Here is a 24,640-nt window from a genome sequence, read left to right as displayed (position 1 = left end):
GTTTTCAGATGAGAAAATTATGGTAATTAAGAAAGGGAATCCTCAAATTTTAATTGTATAACCACTAATCAGAGATTTACTAATGTGTAGAATCTTATTTGTTATTTTTCTAATAGAGCTGGCTATTCTGAATGTGTAGTGAGATCTCTAGTAATTCCAACATCAATGGTATAAGAGGAATTTTGAAATGTAACAAGGCAGACAGAACACTTAAAGAAAATATTTAACAGTTTATTTAAGTTCAAACATTTTATGTTTTTTATGTATGTTATTAATATAAAAATAGCAAAAACAATCCTGTTTGCATTTTGCTTTTTATAATTTTAATATATATATATATATATATATATATATATATATATATACAAACTTTGATTGATGTTTATATTGTATGACATTTTAATAGAATATACATATAGCTCTTCAAACAAATATAATTATTTTTTAATTTTATTGGTTCTTTCTAGTTCTACCTGACAGTAAAATCGATTTTTATGGTATTATGCAAGCATGGGATATATCGTATCCTAATTAAAATCCTGTTCTTTTTGGTGGCTACGATGGTAGGATTCACTTACAGATATATATCTTTTATATTTCTATCCTTGTCCCTTTTGTTTATTTATTTATTCTTTTATTTAATTTTTGTTTACCATTGTGCACTCTACTGATCTTCATTTCTTACCCTTCCCACTTTATGAGCTTTAGATTTTACATATCAGCAATAACTTTTAACTTTTCGTTTTAAAGAAATTGTTTGTTTTACTTAGCATAAAATCTCCAGATGCATCCATTTCCTGGCAAGTGTCATAAAGTCATTCTTCTTTATGGCCGATTCATAGTTTATTGTGTACAAAAGCAACAGTTTTTTATCCTGTCATCATTGAATGGACCAATTCATCATTGAATTGTTTGTTTTACAGCTTAGCTATTGTGAATTGTGCTGCTATAAACATTATTGTGACTGTGTCAATGTAGTATGCTGATTTTATGTCCTTTGGGCATATACAGTGCATTTAAAAAACTGGGTAAAATTGTGGTTCATTTTTTTTAACAATATCCATACAGGTTATTATGTTTCACTTAGACCTCCATACAGCTGTAAAAATTGGAATTCATCTATACCTGAGGTGAAAATAAAACATACAAAAAAAATTAGTAAGCCGTAAAATGACTAGAATTTATTATCAAATTATCCATCCCAATAAAAAGTAAAATTTAAAAACTAAAAGTAAAGAAAGTCTTAATCAAAAGAGCAAAATCAGAAGCTATTAAAGATAAACATAACAGAGTTACCAGTATCAATGTTGGTGCTTTTGAAAAGCAAATGAGCCCATTCTAATGATGGACAACTATAGTTCCAGTGACTGAGGAGTATAAGAAAAAAGGACCATAAATTCTAAGACAATATTATATATAATATTGTCTTATATATATGGTATTGAGCAACTTATTGAGGCACTTAGCAACCTAGCAATACACTGTCTCTAAATAAAATACAAAAAAAAGGACTGAGTATGTGGCTTTATTGTTAAGCAACCCTGGGTTAAATCTTCAGTACAAATTAAAAAAAAGCAGAAACAATTGAAAAAGCACTAGCAAATTTGAAATTCAACAAATAAAAATTGTATCAATTATACAGTATTTAATAGCAAATATAGGCATATATAATGATTTCTCACTTTATGGAAATACACTCTGGAAAATTTATCCTAAGAATCTTCTGCAATTTTCTAATTCTCTGAGTACAATGACAGAATATAGATGGTATAGTCTTGTACATGGCTAAGATATTTGCTAGATCCGTGGTTGTACATAAAGTCTACTGCAGACAAAAATACCATGATGCCACATGATTGATGTTATGAAGTAAAATCAATCATGGTAAACCTCATAATGAAATAAATGGTGGAATTACAGTAAACACCAACAACAAAACTCTTCAAACATCTAGGATAGTGGGAAAAGAGTGTGATAATAAAATGCTATTTTATCCCTTCACTCACCAAACATTACAACATATTTTGACACATGAAATGCTGAATATAAGTTATTAGTAAATAATACTGAAATGTATAATAAAGTAAAAAGATCAAAAGTTTACATACAAAAAATAGGGTTCATATGGTGGTGCACACCCGAAATATCCACTATTCTGGAGTCTAAGGCATGAAGTTCAAAATTTAAGGCCAAATAAAGAAATCGAGCAAACCCCATCTGGAAATAAAATTTAAAACAGAGCTGAGAATATGCTCAGCATTAAGACACTTTGGTTGAATCCCTAATATCACAAAGTAAAATAAATAGTTTTTATTTGTTTTCAATATTATACAATATAGTAGACTTAAACTTATGAATTACAAAATATTAATACCAAAAAATCTATTCATCAAATGATTACATTAAAACCGGAAAAACTGACAAGGTAAAAAAAAAAACCTAATTTCCTCACATATAATCAAATGCTTATAAGAAGAAGAAATATAACCATTTACAAAAGACAAACAAAAAATTCTTGAAGAGTCACTTTAAAAAGGATATATCTAAGTGTTCAATAATCATAAAACTCAAAATTTTTAGAAATTTAGGTAACACTGAAAAAATCACATCATATAGATTAAATGAACAGTATTGATGAATATGTGAAATAAATGCATTCAAAAAAAAGAAAAATAATAATTTAAGATTTTGCTATCCATTTGTAGAAACTGTTTTGTAATCATATGTATATGATAAACCCACACAGGAAACAGAGACTAAAATTACAACAACTGTACATGAGAATGCAGGCAGAGTTGAAACCAAGGGGCATGGCGAAAGAGGAAGAAATAATTATTAAATTTTGTAAAATGTATATTCTAGGAGCTAAAATTTTTGTTGATGTATTATATTCAGTTTGACAAATACTATAAAATACCATGTATGTTTTATGCTGATGTCACATGAATGTTGCATTTCATATGCAAGTATGTTTACAAAAAGAATATGCAGTATTTGAGAAAATAAAAATACAGAAAAGAACATAAAAGACTCAAATACTCAACATATTTACAAAGAATAAAACTATTGTAAAAATGATCATTTTTTCCAAGGTACCATTTAATAATAACTGGTTATAATTTTACCATTCTTTACTTTTTGTTAAAGAAGAAATCAAAGCAAAAACAACTAAAATTTTCCTGGAAAGTTAAAAGTATATAAAATTAGAAAAGAACTCTCTCATATATAAGAGCAAATATACTAGTGATTATTATCTGACACTAATGCATGTTATAATATTACAACAGTGTAGTAATTTTAAAATAAAGAAATCAAAATACAGAAAACTACATAGGACAATTCATATGTATGCAAATATATTTTTATTGTTAATTATTATAAGTATATAAATCAAAATATATCAATAAAATATTTAATGTGAGTGAATGCTACAATCCAACCTCAAAGAGGATGTTAGAATAAAAGACATAGGTTACAAAAGCAACTGGTGTGCAGAATGTTTGTGACACTGAAATTATACACAAACATCCACCAAACAGCTTATATAAATTGAGATAATTTTAAAAAATAATAAAAATAAATTAAAGCAGAATATAAGCTTCCCACCATTTACGGATATACCAAATAAATATATAGCTCTGTTTTGAGTCCTTCAAAAAACTGTAAAGTAATCAGAGGCACACAAATTGGAAAACTGGAAAAAAAATATCGACCAACAGAAAAGTAGAATGCACTTGAAGATTTTCCTGATTTGAGCAATATGCAAAATTACTGGGAAAAAATGCCCAAATCCAGTATTAATATAAATAAAGGAAGATTGATTTGCGTTTGAAATATATTATTTTACTCTAAATTGCCTGAAGTTCAAATACTAATTTATCTGTACACACAGAGGAAGGAATAAGATATACATGAGTATTTACTCTAGCTGGGAAAAATAAGTGGTTTTCTATAGCCATGCAAGATCCATGGGCTTTATTCCATTAAACCAGAGTGGAAGAGGTGTTAAATCTTAAGGTAACCCCTTAATCGCTTAGAGGGATTTGCCAACATTTTCTAAAAATGCAAATAGCTGTTGCTAACAGTTGGACTTTTATCTAGACAGTACCAAAAAAATTAACAGGGAAATACATACCACCACTGAAAGCCAAAGTGGCAGTTCAGCAATTCCTGAGCTCTCTTACCCAGCTCCCTTTACTAATAACACCAGAGCTAATCAATTCTTTCTGTAAGTAATTTGTCCCGATATTAACTTTTTCCATTCAATGGTCTACATCTGAAACCTCAAAGCATTGAAATCACTGGTAACTGTGCAGGTGCAAATCTCCCTAGAACAAAAGGGAGTTTTTTCACATTGGTGTGCAAACATTGTAATGAGCTAAAATCTCAAATATTAGTCAAGAAAAATGGTTACAATTACAAATCCCTCTTTATTTCTAAAATAGGTACATATCATTTTCTTTTCCAGTGAGCATAAGGCACTCTGGAATCTAAAAACCTTGCATCAGAATTTTAGTGCACCATTCAACTATAAGATCTTCTGCATGAGTACAGCTGTTAGAATGGCTACTTTCAAAAAGTGGAATAGTAAGTAGTACTCCAATTATATGAATATGGAAGAAAGAAACACTGTGCTCGACTATAAAATTAGTGAAGAAATTTTAAAAAAATGGAAGTTGAGAGTTCTCTCAGTTATTTCTTTGAGAAACGAAACTCTCTACATTTATACTGCTCTTGAACAAGAAAAGCCCCAAGTACTGGTCTGGACTTATGAGAGGCAATAGATATGCCAGCTGTGGGATCCTCATATTACATAGTTCTGAAACACAGTTCCAGGAAAATACAAGAGTGCAGAATGAGAATGCTCTAATATACATTCCACAAAAAGAAATCTGAGCATATAGACACTCTGACAGGTTGTCTGCCTTTGGAGAAACAAAGAAAGTACAGAAACACATGATTTTTCCAAGGTCATGTGATTCTTCTTTACTTTTCAATCATGTAAAATGCTCATAAACAATAACAACAAAAATTTTGCTTTTGATTTTTTCTATGGTACTCGGGATTTGAAACAGCAGCATGTTAATTCTGGGCTACGTACTCAGCCATGTTTTAAAATTTTGAGACAGGGTTTTTTAATTGTCTAATTAGTCTACCTAAGTTCCTTATGTTTACCTTGAAATTGCAATATTACTGACATAGCCACTTGAGTCTCTAGAATTAATATGCATGTATCATTGCACGCAGAATGAAAAAATACCTTAAAGTCTCATTCAGTTTTTGGTATAACAATTGAAAATACCATGTTCATTTTAAATATAATATGGGTAAAGTAATTGATAATACTGGGAAAAGGGGAAGTTGTCATTGAACAGGAAGCTAAAATTTTATATATAAATACAACTCACAAAACTGGGGCATAAATTTAAAATCACACTCAGCAACTGTCTTAAGATAAAAAAATAAAAAAGTAGCAGGTATGTAGCCAAGTGGAACAGTACCTCTGGCTTAATCCACAATACCACAATCTACAATAAGAAGGAGAAAAAATTCAGGAGGAAAGAAAAACTGAGATACCTATAGAGTATCTCACCCCCCTCCTGGAAGAAAAAACAAATGGAGTCGTGATTATGATAATCTTCTCACTCCATAATCCAAAACACAATCTGAGAAGATTTGGAAATATTGCCACAAATGTTCTCACATAGAATTTAAGGTAGGGGCTGAAGATATTCTATAGGATACTATAGGACTTCCAGTTTCTACTCTTAATATATGGTCCAGTTGACTGTCCAGTGGAAATTCATGGCTGACCTTTCTCAGAAGAAGACACAGGACTGCAGAAACCAAAGATTACACCAGGGATTCTAGCCAACCATTGCCAGTTCCCACCATAGACAGTGCAGCCAGTTTCAACCAGACCCATCATCCAGTCTCAGGATTTAACTTCACACTCATCATTTATTCTATTTTTAGGAACCACGTGTCCTCTCTATAAATCACAAAGTACCTATACAGGAGAAAAAAATCAGGTTCACTGAACATAAGTGAGGAAGCCTAGAAGTGGATACCCACTCTGGCAGACTTCACACCAGATGGTCAAAACTTGCTTCTCTTTATTGAATTGTCTGTTTGTTTATTTATTTATTTATTTATTTATTTATTTATTTATTTATTTATTTATTTTGAGGATTTGGGAATTGAAATCCAGATCCTCAGGCTAGAGCGAATTTAAGGCAAGGTATCCTTGGAGAAGTAAAATCCAGCCAACCCAGAATAACATTTGCATTTAAACTTGCATATGAGGCCTTTTGAATTTGTAGATTATATATTTAAATATATTATTTATGGATGGAAATAATACAGTGACAATCCTGTAAAATTTCAATTAACTTCTCTTGTATGGAAACAGATTGAACATTAAAATTATATGAGGTGGAAAGATAATTATTTTTTTAGAATTCATATAAAAATAGTAAAATTGAATTATATAGTATAACCCATAATTTCCACTATGTGAAAATTACCATTATGTATTTAAAATGTTACTAATAAAGTATATGTATTTTTGAAATAGCACCCTCAAAGCTATGTCAAGACTCCAGAAAATCTAAGTTCACAGAACCATACTTTAGAGTTATGCTTGTCCTGAGTTCAGGAAGATGAAGGACATGATCACTTTTTTTTATGCTACAGGTGAAAGATACATTGACTTTTTTAACAATATTTCTCCTGAGATATAAAAAACAAAAGGAAACTGCCCTGAGTCAGGGCAAGGAGACTTAACCAGAAAGTGTATGGTGTGTGTGTGTGGGGGTGTTGTGTGTGTGTGTGTGTGTGTGTGTGTGTGTGTGTATGTGTGTGTTATATGTTTTTCCCCAGATCCAAAGATTTGAGTCTATTATTTAAATTGATGAATGGTATATTCCTTATTTTATGACATGTCCTTAGACCCAATGGCCTGTCTATAACATTTTCTTTTGCTTCCTTGGATGAAAGCTCCTAAAGAAAGTGGGCTTGAAATGAATATGAGTTGTGTTGCTATCATGATGTCATACACCTGTAATCTTAGGTAGGGGATTTGAAATTTTCCTTTTTTAAGAATACTAATAAAGCACAAAAAATAGAAGCGGAAGTAACTAGATGATATGAATTCAAACTGAAAAGATTCTTCTCAGCAAAGAAACAATCAGTGAGGTGAAAAGTGATACCAGAGAATAGGAGTAAATTTTTACCACATGCACATCAAATAGAAACCTAATTTCCAGGATATATAAAGAACTTAAAAACCTTAATACCAAAAAACAAATTTCCCAATCATTAAATGAAATGGGCTAAGGAACTAAAGAGACACACTTCTTAGAAGATAAACAATCAACCAATCAATAAAAAAATGTTCAATATCTCTAGGAATTAGAGAATTGCAAATCAAAACTACTTCAAAATTTAATCTTACTCCAATCTGAATGTCAATTATTAAAAATACAAACAAAACAATCCCTTAAAAACAAATACCAAATGTCTTCTTTGATATAATGAGAGCAACTATGAACAGAGCAAGGAGGAAGAGCAGGAAGAAAAGACTAACATTAAACAGAGTCATGAGATGGGAGGGAAAGGAAGAGTAAAGGGAAATTGCATGGAAATGAAGGGAGACCCTCATTGCTATACAAAATTACATATAAGAGGTTGTGAGGGGAATGGGAAAATAAACAAGGAGAGTAATAAATTACAGTAGATGGGGTAGAGAGAGAAGATGGGAGGGGAGGGGTGGGGGGATAGTAGGGGATAAGAAAGGTAGCAGAATACAACAATTACTAATTGGGCATTATGTAAAATTGTGGATGTGTAACCGATGTGATTCTGCAATCTGCATTTGGGGTAAAATTGGGAGTTCATAACCCACTTCAATCTAATGTATGAAATATGATATATCAAGAGCTTTGTAATGTTGTGAACAACCAATAAAAAAAATAAAAAATTTAAAAAAATACAAGCAAAAATATACATTGGAGAGTATGTGAGGAAAAAGGCCCACTGTTACACTGTTGGTAGGACTCTAAATTGGTGACACCAATCTGGAAAAGAATAAAAAGATTCCTTAGAAAACTTGGAAAGAAACCAAAATTTACCCAGCTATCCCATTTCTCAGTTTAGACAAACAAGAGCTAAAAACAGCATAATACAGAGGCATATCGACATCAATGTTCAGAGCAAAACAATTCACAATAGGTAAACTATAGAACCAATCTATATGCTCTTAAAGAGATGAATGGATAAAGAAAATATGGTCTATTTACACAGTGGAATATTACTGAGCATTAAAAGAGAATAAAATTATGGAATTGGGAAGTAAATGGAAGGAGTTGGAGAATATCAGGTTAAGGTAAGTAAGCCAATCCTTTTAAACAAAAGACCTAATGTTTTTCTGTGCTAAGTGGATGGTGATACACAACGAGGGAAGTGGGAGGTAGCATGGAAGAAATGAAAAAACTTTGAATAATACAAAGGGAAAAGAGGTGATGGGAGATTGTATAGAGGTAGGTAAAATGGTGGAATGAGACGAAAATCTTGATGTACACAAAGTAGAGTTACATGGGTTTTGTAACTATACTTTCTGCAAAACAAGAAAAATTAAATTTTGTGCTCCATTTGTGTACTATGAAGTGAGATGCATTCTGCTCTATTTGCAAGTTAGAATAAATTAAAAAATTAATTAATTTTTAAAAATTCAGGAAAGAGACTTGCCTTTCCCTAGATCTATATATAAACATATATGCATATATATATGCATATATATATATATATATATATATATATGCATATATTCTATGTATAACATGCACATATTTAATGTATATAATTTATGAACAATTTTTTTTATATTTCTATCCATGATCTTAAAGAAATGACAACAGAAGTATTACAATTCTTTTTTCATATACAGTACACAATTTTTCATATCTCTGGTTGTATATAAAGTATGGTGATACAAATTTGTGTCTTCCTACATGTACTTTTGATTATGGTCTCTATCACCTTCCACCATTCTTGCTAATCTCCTGTCACCTTTCTTTTCCTCCCACCCCTCTTCTTTATTGAAAATCCATCTATTTCTCTCATGCTCCCCTTCCCTACCCCATTATGAGTCAGCCTCCTTATATTTGGCACTTTTTTGAATTGGTTAACATCACTTAGCATTATCTTAACAGTGCTATCCATTTACCTGCAAATGCTCAATATGATTATATACCTAGAAGACTCAAAAACCTCCACCAGAAAACTTCTAGAACTAGGAAATAAATTTAGCAAAGTAGCAGGATATAAAATCAACACTCATTAATCAAAGGCATTTTTGTATATCAGTTAAAAAATCTTCTGAGAAAGAAATGAAGAAAACTACCCAATTACAATAACTTCAAAAAAATAAAAAAAGATACTTGGGAATCAATTTAATGAAAGAGGTGAAGGGTCTATACAAGGAAAACTACAGAAACCTAAAAAGAAAAATCAAAAAACACCTTAGAAGATGGAAAGATCTACTTTGTTCATCAATAGGCACAATTAATATTATCAAAATGACAATGCTACCAAAGCACTATATATATTTACTGCAATTCTGATTAAAATCCTAATGGCATTTCTCATAGAAATAAAAAAAGCAACCATGAAATTTATCTGGAAAAATAAGACACAAAGAATAGCTAAAGTAATCCTTAGCAGAAAAAGTGAAGCAGGTGGCATGACTATACCAGACCTTAAATCATACTACAGAGCAATGATAACAAAAACAGCATTACATTTGCAAAAAAAAAAAAAAAAAAAACCGACTGCGGATGAATGGTACAGAATAGAGGTCACAGAGACTAACCCACAAAATTGCAATTATTATATATTAGACAAAGGTGTCAAACATACACTGGAGAAAAGATAGCCTCTTCAACAAACCACTATCTCTCACCATGCACAAAACTCAACTCCAAGTGTATCAAGAACCTAGGAATTAAATGAGATACTCTGTGTCTAATGGAATAAAATACAGGCTCTAATCTTCATCATGTGGAATTAGGCCCCAATTCTTTTAATAAGACACTGATAGCACAAGAATTAAAACAAATAATCAATAAATGGGATAGAATAAAACTAAAAAATTTATTCTCAGCAAAAGAAACAATCTGTGAGGTGAAGACAGAGCCTACATTTTAGGAGGAATATTTTACCCCTGACATATCAGATAGAGCACTAATCTCTAGAGTACATAAAGAACTCAAAAAACTAAGCAAATAATAATAATAGTGATAATGATGATGATGATGATGATGATGATGATGATAATGATAATAATAATAACAACCCAATCAAGAAATGGGCCAAGGATCTGAACAGAGAGTTCTTAGAAAAGAATATGTAATCAATCAACATTTTTTTTTATCTGACTGGTTATGGTCATCCCTTTTCAGGACCAAGAACAGTTCTGGTTTAGTTTCTAAGAAAGGGAAACACGAGCAAGAATTATTCTCAATTCTTCTTTATAAATTATCAAATACAATTATCTATGTCATTTTCTAAACATAGCTGGACATGGGAAATATAGGAATGGAGCAGAGAACATTTTTGTTAGAAACACAGTGTAAAAGATAGAAAAAAATAATTATTTGTACCACAGTGAACCCCAAGAAAAATGGAACCTGGAATTTAGAAAATAAAGATTCAAACTTTTATATTTGGGAATGTGGATGACATGGACGCCAAAAGTGAAAAGGTTATTACAAGCTTTGGAAAGAAAATTCATGTGAGTGGCAGATAATGGTTAACCAAATAGAATCTGCATAGTGTATTCCAGGGGCTTTGTCACCTGTGCACTACAGAACATACAGGTATTCATAGCCTCATGAAGAGCATTATTTATCTGTGCCCTCTAAAATTATTCCCATAGGACAGATGAAAAAAAAAACATGGGTAACAATGAGGGTCTCCTTCTATTTCAATAAAGTTTCTCTTCTCTCTCCCTTTCTGCCACCCCACTCGTCTGTTTAATGTTAGTCTTTTCCTCATGCTCTTCTTCCCTGTTCTGATCTTAGTTGCTCTCTTTATATCAAAGAAGATATTTGGCATTTGTTTTTTAAGGATTGGCTAGCTTCACTTAGCATTATCTGCTCTAATGCCATCCATTTCTCTGAAAAATCCATGATTTTGTCATTTTTTAGTGCTGCGTAATACTCCATTGTGTATAAATGCCACAGTTTTTTAATCCATTCAGAGTTTGTCAGGGGGAAAGGGGGGAAAAACAAGGGAGAATTAAACAACAGCAGATAGGGTAGAGAGGTAAAATGAGAGGGAAGGGGAGGGGGGATAGTAGGGGATAGGAAAGGTAGCAGAATACAATAGTCATTAATATGGTATTATGTAAAAATGTGGATGTGTAACCGATATGATTCTGCAACTTATAATTGGGGTATAACCCACTTGAATCAAATGTATGGAAGATGATATGTCATGAGCTTTGTAATGTTTTGAACAACCAATTTGAATAAAATAAAATAAAATAAAAATAAATAAAAATTAAAAAAAAACATGGGTATCTGGATAGTAAATGGCAATTCCGCAGCCCACATAAAACTACCCAGAGACAGAACTGTATGAAATTTTTTTCAAAGACCATCAATATATTGTTAGCTCCTGACACAGGGATGTCAGTCTGGGGAAATATTATTTTCTCTCCATTTTGAAGAGAGTGCATTGAGAATACATTTCAGGGGCAACATAAATAATTTTATTTTCTTTCATGTTAAGAAATTCTTTAGAAACAGAGCTCACAAGACAGATTTCTTAGAAGGGTTAAATGCCTGGAGATTAAACACACACACACACACACACACACATCAGTTGCCCTGAGTGATTCAGTAAGGAAATAAATATAAAAGGCTTATTAGAAACTGAAAAGCAACAGAGTAACTATTTCTAATAATAAATATGTTCATTAGTTGCTATCTCCACAACATGTCATTAAGTAAACAACAAATTTTGTGTGAATATTTCTAGGATTGGCCAAATTTTATTCCATATGATTTTATATTAAATCTCAAAATCTAGATAATAGAATTCATGATTCACTTCCAAAAATATTACAGAAAAAAAAAACTTTTAAAGAAGTGGATGTTAAGTAAATGTGTCATTTAACAATTTCATTATCGGGCTGGGGATGTGACTCAAGCGGTAGTGTGCTCACCTGGCATGCGTGCAGCCAGGGTTCCATCCTCAGCACCCTATACAAACAAAGATGTTGTGTCCACCTATAATTAAAAAATAAAATATTAAAAATCCCCTCTCCTCTCTCTCTCTCTCTCTCTCTCTCTCTCTCTCTCTCTCCCTCTCTCTCAGTTACTTAGACCTTTAAATTGTGTGTATGTGAAGTTTTGAATTAAAATAAACCAAAATGAAAATCCTCCCATTGTCCTTAACTTAAAAAAAAACACTTTTATTACCATATGATTTTAAAGAAATTTATTCATTTTCCTGCAGCCATAGTGGAGAGAAATTTCTTATTTATTTTTCCTGTAGTATTTAATAAATATAAGCCCTAGAATTCACTTTAAATAACCTACAATTACGATCATACAAGAAACCTATTATAAATGATGAGTACAGAAAAAAGTCAATTTAGAAAAATAATTTAAACCTTTTTCTTTTTTTTGAAATCAATATCTAGCTGCATTTTTGGTTCATTTTCTCATCTTTTATGCCAAAAATATATAAAAAACAAAAGTGTGAAGTTCAAATTTATACATGAGATATGTTTATTACCTATAAAATTTAAAAATCTTTAGAAATTTAAGAAATACAAACTAAAAACCCATCATGGGAAAAAATTAAGTAATATTGATTAACATTTAAAACAAATTAATAATTATTAACTCAAAAGGCTTTTAAATTAATATCTATTTGTGGAAACTATTTTCTTTTTGAATATACATGATACTCCCCATCACAGAGACTTACTGATATTAGAGCATATGTGATCATGATAACATGTAAGTATGCAATGGTACTCATCCAAACACTTGAAGCCCAAGGGCATGGCTCAATACAATATACATCATGGAAAAGATAAATAATAATCTGTAGGAAAAATGGTCCCCGAGGCCAGTCACCTTTCATAATATATTCAGTTTTAAAAAGAGCATAAAACATTATGTATAAATTTTACATAAGTGCCTTATGCAAGTGGCATTTCACATGTGTACATATTTAGAAACAAAATATGTAGAACTTATGAGAAAATAAAAGTCACAAAAAGCACATATAAAACAGAATTATACATCCCATGCAAATAATGAAACTCATCATTACGAAGGAGATAATTTTCCCAAAAATTAAACAACAATATATCTCACCAAAACTGCTATGATAAAATATAAAAATATCACAGTGAAGTGTACATTTATTTGTATTCTATAAAGCAATAATTAAAAAACTATAAACAAATATATGATAGAAAAAAGTAGGAGAATAGCAAAAGGGGAACTACTGGATACTGAAGGGGAGCAAATTATATTTCATGTTTTATAGTTATGTCAAAATAAATCTGACTATTAAATACAACAATAATGCAATAAAAAAATTATCAAGCTTTACTTTAAATGAAGTAAGAAACCAAATCATAAATTTTTAAAATTCATCTACAAAGTTATATGTAACTTTAGTCAAAAACCTTTCAATTATAAGAGCAAAAATAGAACTTATCATGGCCTACTATTCATATATTGTGAAATTATAATATTACAATAATAAAGAATCACAATATAAATATGATCCCCATATAAACACATATGTATGTAAAAACAATATGCATTATTGCAATAGCAAATTCTAGATAAATCAAACCATAACAGAAATAATCTCAGCAACTTAGCTAGAGCTGGGCTGGGGATGTGGCTCAAGCGGTAGCGTGGTTACCTGGAATGAATGCGGCCCGGGTTTGATCCTCAGCACTATATACAACCAAAGATGTTGTTTCCGCTAAAAAAATAAATAAATATTAAATTTATAAAAAAAAAAAAACTTAGCTAGAGCTTTTCTCAAAATAAATTTAAACGTGTTAGGGCTGTTTACTGGTGAAGAGTCTTGCTTCTCTAAAAACTCTAAGAGAAGATTTTATTTTTTTATACTTTCTCATATCTAATGGCTTCAGGCTTTCCTTTGTTTGTAACCATAAATGCTTCTCTTCTATGTTTATGGGGCTTCCAAAACAAAATATATATATATATATATATATATATATATATATATATAAGCCCTTCTCATAGGGAAGATATTTCTAACATAGCAAGTAACTACCCTTTAACTCACAGGATCTGACAACCATATTATAGGATATGAAAGATCCTCCAATATGCTTGTTCTTCCAACCATTTTTTGCAAAGATAGACAAAAGTTAATTCATTGCACAGAATCAGTGAGGTGAGTCTCTGCTCTGCAGTCCAGAACAGGAGGTAAAAGAGCCCCCAAAGTGAGCTTAAGACAGGGCTTTACATGACATAGCTGACATAATCCTAAAAACAAAAACAAAAAAAACCAAACAAAAAACCCATAAATTCAGAGAGAACCATACCCACATAATCTCATTTGACAGAATCAAATTCATAAAAGGAACAGAGGACATAGGCAAATCTAAAGAGATTTGACTATATATTCTTTTTCTAAATTGCTATTAATGACTCCCACAATTATAGAGTTCTGGATCTCCTCAGTTACTACTTTATCATTACTTTCAACCTACAATGCATGAGGCACACTGAATTTACCCTCTTACTCATGTACTTATCACTTATTTTTTCTATAGAAATGCATATGTAGATACTTTCCCCACATTTCCAAGATTCTACCCTGAAAATTTCTGTGATATCACTTCCCTGAAATGCATTTTCATTATTTCATGTAAGTTCATCTAAGTATTCCATATCTTGTGTTGCAAAAGATGAGACAACTGTAGGGCTCTTCTTATTTGACTTTTTTTTAAGAGAGTAGAGAGGAGAGAGAGAGAGAGAGAGAGAATTTTTTTAATATTTATTTTTTAGTTATCGGCAGACACAAGATCTTTGTTGGTATGTGGTGCTGACGACTGAACCCGGGCCGCACGCATGCCAGGCGAGCGCGCTACTGCTTGAGCCACATATCCAGCCCCTTATTTGACTATTTATAAACTATAATTAAAGGTCAACCTCAGTACCTCCACAGAACTTAAGTCTAATTCACCTTTCTCATTCATAGTGCTTTATTTTTTAAGTAGGTAGCAGAAATTTTATTTTGAAGAAGAGTAAGTGATTTAAAGACATACAGTGTACTTTAGAAGATCCCAAAAACCTACGGTTGTGGTTCTTAAACAACCTTAAAAAGAGCTGGATTACACTTCAGGTTGGACACTGATAGTATGCTTCCATGGAAAATTGTTTTTTTTGGTTGTGAATATTGTCTTTCCCTTTCCCCTATAGTCTTGGAAATGTATAAATTGTGTGAACTTTTAGAATCACTATTTTCAACACACTTAGCATGGACCCATTTGATAATAGAAGACATCTATATTCTGAAAAAAAAAAAGACCCTTCACCAAACCCTAAAGAAGTAAAACAATAATCTATGGAAAAAATAACAGTCATCTATTAGATTATTTTTTAAAAATACTAAGAATAATTTTAGTTAGTAATACATTACTGTACTAGGAAAAGTGATATAGATGCAATTTTAATTTTTAAAGTTGTTTCTGATTACTACAAAGAGAATATAAAAAAGCTGGGTACATGGGCTGAACTTGTGTCTGAGTTGCAGACTACTTTCCTAGCATGTGCAAAGCACTGAGTTTGATTCTCAGCAATACATATAAAGATTTTTTTGTTGTTGTTTTATTTTTTAAATACATGATAGTGGAATGCATTGCAATTCTTATTCACATATAGAACAATTTTTCATACCTCTGTTTGTATATAAACTATGTTCATATCAATTCCTGTCTTCATATATGTACTTTATCTTTTTTAAAGAGAGAGAGAGAGATGAGAGAGAGAGAGAGACAGAGAGAGAGAGAGAGAGAGAGAGAGAGAGAGAGAGAGAGAGAGAGAGAGAGAGAACTTTAGTATTTTTATTTTTTAATGTTTGGCGGACACAACATCTTTGTTGTATGTGGTCCTGAGGATGGAACCCCGGCCGCAGGCATGCCAGGAGAGTGCACTACCACATGAGCCACATCCCCAGCCATATATGTACTTTAGATAATAATGTCTATTACATTCTACAATCCTTGCTAATCTTTACAACAACACTCCTACACTGGCTACTTCACATAATCTTGCCTCATGGATTTAATGCATTAATCAAATAGATTTTATTCAGCCTATGTGGTGTTGTTGGAATGTCTATAATAAAATCTAAAATTGTCATGTATGGTGGCATATGCCTGAAATTCTAGAATCTATGGAAAATGACCCAGGAGAATTGTTAGTACAAAGACAGCCTCAGTAACATAACAAGGCTACAATCAACTTAAAGAGAGCCTGTCTCAAAATATAACATAAAAAAAAATGTGGATGTATCTCAGTGGTATGCACCTCTTGGTTCAATACTCAGCACCAAACCATACAAAACCAAGCAAATATCTCATAATAAATAGGGATTCCAGGGTACACAAATATGTGAAAATGTTGGTGATGATATAAATTTAATAAATATATTTTTATAAAAGTGTTAAGGTTCTTTAAAAGCCAAAAATAAAAATGCCACATAATACACTAGTAATAATTTGGGGTAGCAGTGCATTTTGTACATGCCTGTACTACCAGTTGCTTAGGAGTATAAGAGGTAGAAAACTAGGGATTCATTCTCCAGTTAAAGTCTAGCTGTTGGGGTGCAGCGGAGAGGCGGAGGGGAGAAACCACACAAGAGACTCACTTCATGCAATTGCAAGGGGGAAGTTTATTGAGGATCCTGTTCCAGCGCGCTGGGACTCTGTGCCCACTCAAGAAGGGAGAGCAGCTCAGAGCCCAGAGGAGAGTTCAAGCGGAGCTTAAGTACACTTTTCAGAGAGGGTGGGGGGCTTTGCATACATCAGAACAAATCATCATGAGGCTCGGGAAAATTGAACAACAACCCTGAGTCAGGATTAGTACATACATTGGCGGGAACAATCAGGGAAGGAGTGATTGGTGCTCCTAGGTGGGGTACACATTCAAACTGATTGGTTTCTGACCCTGAATATCTACGTGACAAACTGCACAGGGTCTTGAATGCTTACGTGAGGAGTTGCACAGGACCCCAGTCCATAAATCACTAAATGGCCAGTAGGGCCTTGTCCTAACTGCCTCAGGAATTTAACCCATGCTTTGCAGTTTTAGAAGCAGGTTTACAAGCCTGGTCCTTTACACTTTAACTCAGGCTCTGTGGCTTAGAATCAGCTGGAAATTTTACCTTTACAGTATCTCTTGTTCCTTCATTCTTTCATTCCTCTCCACCTAGGTTTGCCATCCACGTTGATGTGTCCTGCTGATCGGGACATTTGGCACCCAACATTTTGTGCTAGAGCCTTTGACTGAGGGGGAATGCTGTCCTTCAGGAAGACTTGGCCAACAAGAGCTTGTAATCACCTCTACAGACAGGACCGAGAAACAGATCCAGGAGCAGAGTGGGGATAATGCACGGTGAGTGACCCACCATGGGACAAGCAGTCTCGTCACATGATTTTATTTTTTCATGTCTCAATGAGGCCCTCAAGACACCAGGGGCGCATGTTAAGGAAAAGGACTTAAAATTATTCTTTTCATAAATAGGAGAATTGTGTCCATGGTTTCCCCTTGAAGGGACCATTGATGGTAAAAGATGGCTTAGAATAGGAGAATGTTTAAAAGATTATTATGAATCCTTTGGCCCAGAAAAAGTGCCTGTTCCCACCTTTTCTTACTGGAACTTAATTAATGAAATTCGTAAAAGTTCACCCTTTGACAATGGTACCTTAAAACTTGTCAGGATTGGGGAGGAGGCTATGCAAAAGACCTCTTGTCCCTCTTATTCCCCCTTGCATGCCCTTCAGTTAGTATAGACATAGATCCTTCTCAGTCTCCCTAGTGTTAGACCAGGATGCAAAAAAAGACAACTGACTCCAATTAAAATCAAATTAAAGCAAGCTTATTATTTCGACCTGCTGGACTGCCTTTTCCTCCCAAAACGGTGGGAACAAGACAGCAGCCCCACCTTTCCTACAGCCCAGATTTATAGCCCAGAAAGTTACACAAAGGGGGGGGGTTACAGATAACAGAACTCTGACAAGCATCACACTAATGGTAGTTTACATTTTTTGCTGGCCCCAACATCAGAATTTATGAGGACCATTAGAGCCTCAGAGAGGGTCATTGTCTGGCCAGGGAAGGCCAATATTTATGAGGTGTCACTAAAGTTTCAGAGAGGGCTGCTATCTGGTCAGAGAGCCAGGCATGGGTGAGTTCAAGGCACGGGCAGGCATTCCAAGCAGGTTCAGAGTCTGCAGTAATTTATAGTAAAGCCAAAATTAGCTTTTCATGGCTTTGTGGCAAGATGGCTTCCAATTTTAATAAAAGATCAGGTTGGGTTTATCACCCAGGACCCTGGGAACCTTCCTGGTCCTCCTCAAAATCCCACCCTAATGAATAAGGCTCCAACGGTTACCAACAGCCTTTATCCAATTTTAAATCCCAGAGACACATTGACCTCTGGGGAAGAGGCTACCTTGGAGAAGTAAGCAGCTTGCTACCATTCAGAAGACCCGCCACCTCTCAGGACCCTGCCACAGCCTATAGGACTTACACATCCACCTCCCTCCTATATCCCTCCTGCCTTTTGTGCTCCGTCCCTTCAGGGGCCAACTGCCCCCTCAGATATTTTTTCCCCCACTTCCCCTGCCTAAGCTGCCTCCCCTGCGAGAGTCTCTCCAACATAGACAGGAACAGATCCAACTTTTAAAAGAATTAAGATCCCTTGACTCTGAGCTCTGCTCATTAGCCTTAGGCACTGAGTCAACCCCAGCTGGCCCAAGGCGGTCTAATACAAAGGCTAAGCCTAAGTCACGCCATTGGCCTGTTCTCGCCTTCCCAGTCACCCACAGTCAGATAGATAAGCCCACCCAGGTTGAGAACAAAGAGGAGGATCATGAGGAGGAAGCGGGGCAATGGCAAGAGGAAAATCAGGACTCGGAGGATGAGGAGTTCACCCCTAGGCAGGAAGGAACCCAGAGTGTCGACAAAAAATTAAGCCTGCATTTTCTTTAAAAACTTAAAAAGGCTTATGCTCACTATGGCTCCACTGCGCCCTACACATTGGCTTTACTAGAGAGTCACAGAGCACAATGGCTTACTTCTAAGGATTAGGAATTTTTGGCCCGAGCTACCCTCAGTGCTGGAGACTTCCTGTTATGGAATGCAGATTTCAAAGAGCACTGTCGGGAAACTGCTCAAAAAAAAATTGACTAAGGCCTCCTCTAAATCCTGGACTTATGTTAAGCTAGTGGGCAATGCGCCTTTTGACACTAACCCTAAAAAGGCGCATTTCCCTGCTAGACATTTGGCGCAGATTCAGATGGCTAGCTTACATGCTTGGAGACGCCTCCCTCAAAAGGGCAAGGCAACCAATTCCCTGGCAAAACTTCGACAAGGGCCTGACCAGCCTTATAGCAACTTTGTTGCCTGGCTTAACCTAGCCAGGGAACACTTGCTTGGACCAAGCGAAAGCAAAAGCACCATTGTAAAACATCTTGCCTTTGAAAAAGGCCAACCCGGCATGTAAGGATGTTCTTTGACCACATAAGGATAAAGGGGAACTTTCTGACTTTATTAGACTCTGTGCTGGGGTGGGTGAAGCCCATGCCATGGGTCTCACCATAGGTGCCGCCTTTACCAAGGCCTTTCGCAATCCTGGCTCACGTACTTGCTTTACTTGTAAACAACCTGGCCATTTTGCACGCGAGTGTCCAACAGGCAAACAAAGCCTAGGGATAGCGTCTACTCAAACCGGAACTAAACTGCCCCCAGCCACCATTTGCCCTAGATGTGGTAAAGGTCATCACTGGGCCAGTGAGTGCAGATCAAAGACAAATGCCCTTGAACAGCCTACTTCTTCCCATGGCCCCAACCTTTCCCAGGACAAACCCAGGGGCAATAAGGTTTATTCTCTCCAAAACTCCCAACCTACCTCAAAATCCTTCTCCATGATTGCCTCCCTCCAAGGAGCCACCCAAGGCAGCGAAGGATTGGACCTCTGTGCCACCACTGATACAATATTAGACTCCATGCAAGGGCCCCAGATAATACCCAATGGAATTATGGGTCTCCCTCCATCTATGTGCCCTTATTCTTAGAAGAGCCTCTACTATCTTAAAAGGTGTTCAGGTCTCCCATGGCATTATTTTCTCATCTTTTTTCAGCCTTTTCCATAATGGGTAAACCAATACATATTAAAACAGACAATGGCCCTGCATATACCAGTGCCAAGTTTAAACAGTTTTGTGCTACCTTACAAATTTGTCATACTACTAGAATTCGATAAGACCCTCAGGGCCAAGGCATTGTGGAACATGCCCACCTTACCTTAAAGACTTGCCTAACCTGCTTTAAGGCTTCTGCCCTTGTATTTACCACTCCCAGGGATCGCCTTAACCATGTATTACTTGCCCTTAATTTTCTTACCCTAGACAGTAAAGGCCATTCGGCTGCAGACAGACACTGGCATCCCTCGTCCAATTCTGTTTACCCACCTGTTATATGGCGCAATCCCCTTACAAATAAATGGAAAGGCCCAGATCCTGTCCTCATCTGGGGACGAGGCTCAGCTTGTATTTTGAACCAAGAGTAAGCAGCCATAAGATGGTTACCAGAACACCTGGTTAAACAGGTTAATGACTTACTTCAACCCAGGGATGGAGGCCCTCCCCCTGAGGACAAATTTTCAAATTTTCCTCTTTTTCAGATGCAGCCAACAATTTGTGTGAGGATCCTGCTTAAGGCACTTCTGCTGAACAGGTTTGTACACGGAGGCCTTAGCTCTCCACCTTCCAACACCAGGGAGTATCTTTTTGGCCCCCCCTGTGAATGCAAGAGAGGATCTTGGACTCAGGCTTCCACTAGTTGGACCCAGACTGCTGACTGCATGACTAAGGTGGCTTACTTCTTTGCCGAGGTTGACCATAAACTGAGAGGAATTCATCAGCCTAAATGGGTATGTGTTAACAAGCCAAAGATTATTCCCCCTAGTACAAGTAAAGCTCTCCAAAATTGTTCTGCAACTTGTACACATACCCAGGCAATGCATGTCTTTTGTTATGCGTCAACCTCAATTTGTGTTCACAAGCAGGGAGAACAATTTTTTGAAGCCACCCTAACTGAAACTCATGCAGCTGGGGGCACCACTATTCATTATACCCCCATTCTCTTTGACTGGGGAAGAGAATGCATATACACCAAGTTACAGTCAGCTGGATGCCAAGGCACTGTCGGTAAACCCTCCTGCTGGCCCATTAAGGCCCCTACAGGAGTCTCTGATGGTGGAGGACCCACTGATGCTGTCAAGCATCTTCAGATAATCAAACTTTTAAAACCCCAGATCCCTTAGCTCACATATCATCCCTTAATGCTTCCTAAATCCCAGCTCCCAGATTTAGATACCAATACATTAGATATTTTGGAAACTACCTTCTCCTTGCTTAGTAATTCCAACCCCACCCTTGCTGCTGATTGCTGGCTCTGCATGACAACAGGGTCAATCATGCCTATGGCAGTTCCTATTAATTCTATCATAGACAATGATAATACATGCCAACCCGAATTTCCTTTTAAAGTACAGCCTATAGGCACTTTGACATCATGTCTTTTAGGCGCGATGCAGAATAATACCTATGATATTGATGTTGGAGTTACTTCCTTTGGAAACTGCTCAACAGTACAAAATTATTACTCACCTACCCCATCTCTTTGTCCCCCCAGTGGCACAGTTTTTATGTGTGGAGGTAACTCAGCCTTCCCCAGGCTTCCAGCAAATTGGACCGGTTGCTGTGTTCTTGCCTTATTACTCCCTGATATAACTATTGTCCCAGGAGATGAACCTCTACCCATTCCTAGCCTAAACACCTTAGTCAAAAGATGTGATGAGCCGCTTCTGCTGTTTATGCAGACTATGGTCGTCATTACAAGATGGCGCTGACTCCGCTGTGGTATGTGACAAACAACTCCTTATTTGGGAGAGTTGGCGCATGGTTTTTCAGCACCCTATGAGAAAGTTCCACGTGGCAGCTTTGCATTGGGGCTTGAGATGCTTTATTAAGGCTGGGAGAGACATCCGAGGATTATTAGAAGAAATATCAAGGGCCTGAATAAACTGCTGAAAGAAGATTCCTGAGTTGCGTCTTCCTTGCGGGCAAGGGGTCGCGACAAGTGGTGCCGAAACCCAGGAACCAGAACTTTCAGCGGTCAGGGGTGGTGCACCGGTTAGTCCCAGGTAAGTGGGATCCGCGATCAAAGCAGGGCAGCTCCTCTGTAGATAAAGAGAGAGTGGGAAAAAAATAATAAATAAGACGCTCCTCTGTAGATAAAGAGAGAGCGGGAAAAAATAATAAAATAAGCGTCTGCTCCTTTGTAAATAAGGAGAGAGCGGGGTTTTGTACTTTCACTTTTTTTATATTGCTTGGAACAGTATGGGCGCTACTTCCTAGAGCCCAATTTTGCTGGCCTTGGACGGGTTACTGCGTTCTAAGGGACTTAAAGTGAAGCAGAGCACATTACAGAGGTTTTTAGAAGAGACTGACTCTGTAGCTCCTTGGTTTGCTTTTTCAGGGAGTCTCACGATTCCCAGTTGGGACAAATTAGGGAAAAATCTGGATTTTGCTTACAAACAAGGAACTTTAAAGGTCGGTACCATTCCACTTTGGAAATTAGTGAGGGGGTGTATAATGGATGATAAATGCCAGAAAGCTGTGAGCGAGGGTCAGGCCGTTCTTGAGCAATTGCATGAAGAAAAATCGGAGGGGTCACATAGCGAGGTAGCAGAAAGTATTAGGAGTAAGAGTGGTGAAGAGACAAGGGAGTCTGAAGTTAAACAGAGGAGAAGGCTCTATCCGGACTTGACTGAGTTAAAAACTCCCAAGGACACAAGTAGCTTGGACAGTTCTGAGGAATTGTGCAAGTTATTACAACAATTACGTAAGACTAAGATAAAAAAGAAAAAACGGGAAACAACAGATGTAAAAGCCTGTTGTGAGAAGGGTAATAAATCCAGTTCTGGGGAGGAAGTTGAGAACCTAGAGGAGGGCTCTATACCTGATGTTCCACCCATAGATCCACCCATTGCTCTGCCCCTGTACATGGGAGGAATCCAAAGCTCTGGGAGGACTTTCCATACCCAAGTGTGGAGAACAGTTAATACAGACATGGGACTAGCATACCCAGTTTTTCAGGACAATAATAGGGGAAGGTATCATGAGCCTTTGGATTTTAAAATAATTAAAACCTTGGCAGAATCTGTCCGTACTTATGGCATAGATGCTGCTTTCACCCTTACTCAGGTGGAAGGAGTGACTAGATTCTGCATGACCCCCTCAGATTGGGCTGGCTTAATCCAAGCCTGTGTCTCCCCGGGAAAATATCTAGATTGGAGAGCATTCATATTGGAGGGTGCAGTAGAACAGGCTGCTCAAAATCACAGCAGCTATAGTGACAGCCGTAGCAGTGTCTGCTGCTGCAGCAGTTACGGCCGGAGTAGCCATGGCCAGCCAGGTGCAAACTGCTGTCACTGTTAATAATGTTATTCAACAAACTTCCACCATACTCGAATCTCAAAATAAAGTTAACCAACATCTTTTGTCAGGGATTTTAGCTGCTAACCAAAGAATAGATCTACTTCAAGCTCAGATAGAAGAATTGTCTGACCTGGTACTTTTGGGTTGCATTGACCAACATGCACATTTGTGTATAACCTCTGTCAGATTTAATGATTCCAGGAATGCTTCCCGCATCATCAGTGACTATTTGGCCGGGAATTGGTCCATGGTGGCAGAAGACATGATCCAGTCTCAACTGACTCAGATAGCTGTCTTGAATAACACCCATGTTGATCCCGTGACTTTGGGTCAATTCACTAATTGGATATCTTCTGCTTTTTCCTTTTTTAAAGAGTGGCTGGGAGTAGGCATTTTTGGTACTATGTGTTGCTTTGGTGTGATTCTTTGTTTGTGGCTTCTCTGTCGTCTCAAGGCCCGCAATGCTGCAATGCTCGGGACAAGGCAATGCTCATCCAAGCTCTTGCTGCTTTAGAAAATGGCAACTCACCTCAAGTCTGGCTTGCGCATCTTAAACAGTAAATCTTTGACATGGTCATTGCGCCCCAAGTTATTGTAACATTGCACTGGGATTGACATGTCTTTCCTCATTATTCTCTTAGTGTTGGAAAGCCCTTGAACTCTGCCGGTCTTGCTGCCATTGCACACAGATGGGTTTCCACACTAGTGCCTTTGACATGGTCGTTGCACCCCACGTTATTATAACATTGCACTGGGAACGACATGTCTTTTTTTTGTTACACTTCTAGTATTGGAAAGCCCTAGCACTCTGCAGGTCTTGCTACCATTACACGCAGATGG

General features: G+C 35.9%; 1 protein-coding gene across 3 annotated transcripts in view; it reads right to left on the bottom strand.

The window, feature by feature from the left end:
- The window catches only part of LOC120890497 (uncharacterized), a 57,197-nt gene that overhangs the window by 7,144 nt on the left and 25,413 nt on the right, over positions 1 to 24,640 (bottom strand). For 2 of the 3 annotated variants that reach the window (XR_013427974.1, XR_013427973.1), the window contains exons 3-4: positions 13,957 to 14,019; positions 12,230 to 12,293 (exon numbers count right to left, since the gene is read on the bottom strand). Coding sequence is in view for 1 of the 3 variants with exons in the window: in XM_078026852.1 (XP_077882978.1) it covers positions 22,267 to 22,539 (273 nt within the window). In the remaining 2 variants the exon portion in view is untranslated. Of the gene's footprint in view, positions 1 to 12,229; positions 12,294 to 13,956; positions 14,020 to 21,627; positions 22,540 to 24,640 lie in introns of those variants that run through there. The other variant, XM_078026852.1, reaches the window with a different exon arrangement.

Source organism: Ictidomys tridecemlineatus, chromosome 11 (genome assembly GCF_052094955.1).
Source record: "Ictidomys tridecemlineatus isolate mIctTri1 chromosome 11, mIctTri1.hap1, whole genome shotgun sequence".
NCBI classification, from domain to species: domain Eukaryota; kingdom Metazoa; phylum Chordata; class Mammalia; order Rodentia; family Sciuridae; genus Ictidomys; species Ictidomys tridecemlineatus.
Note: the sequence above shows the minus strand (reverse complement) of the source record. Positions and strands in the feature narration are given on the sequence as shown.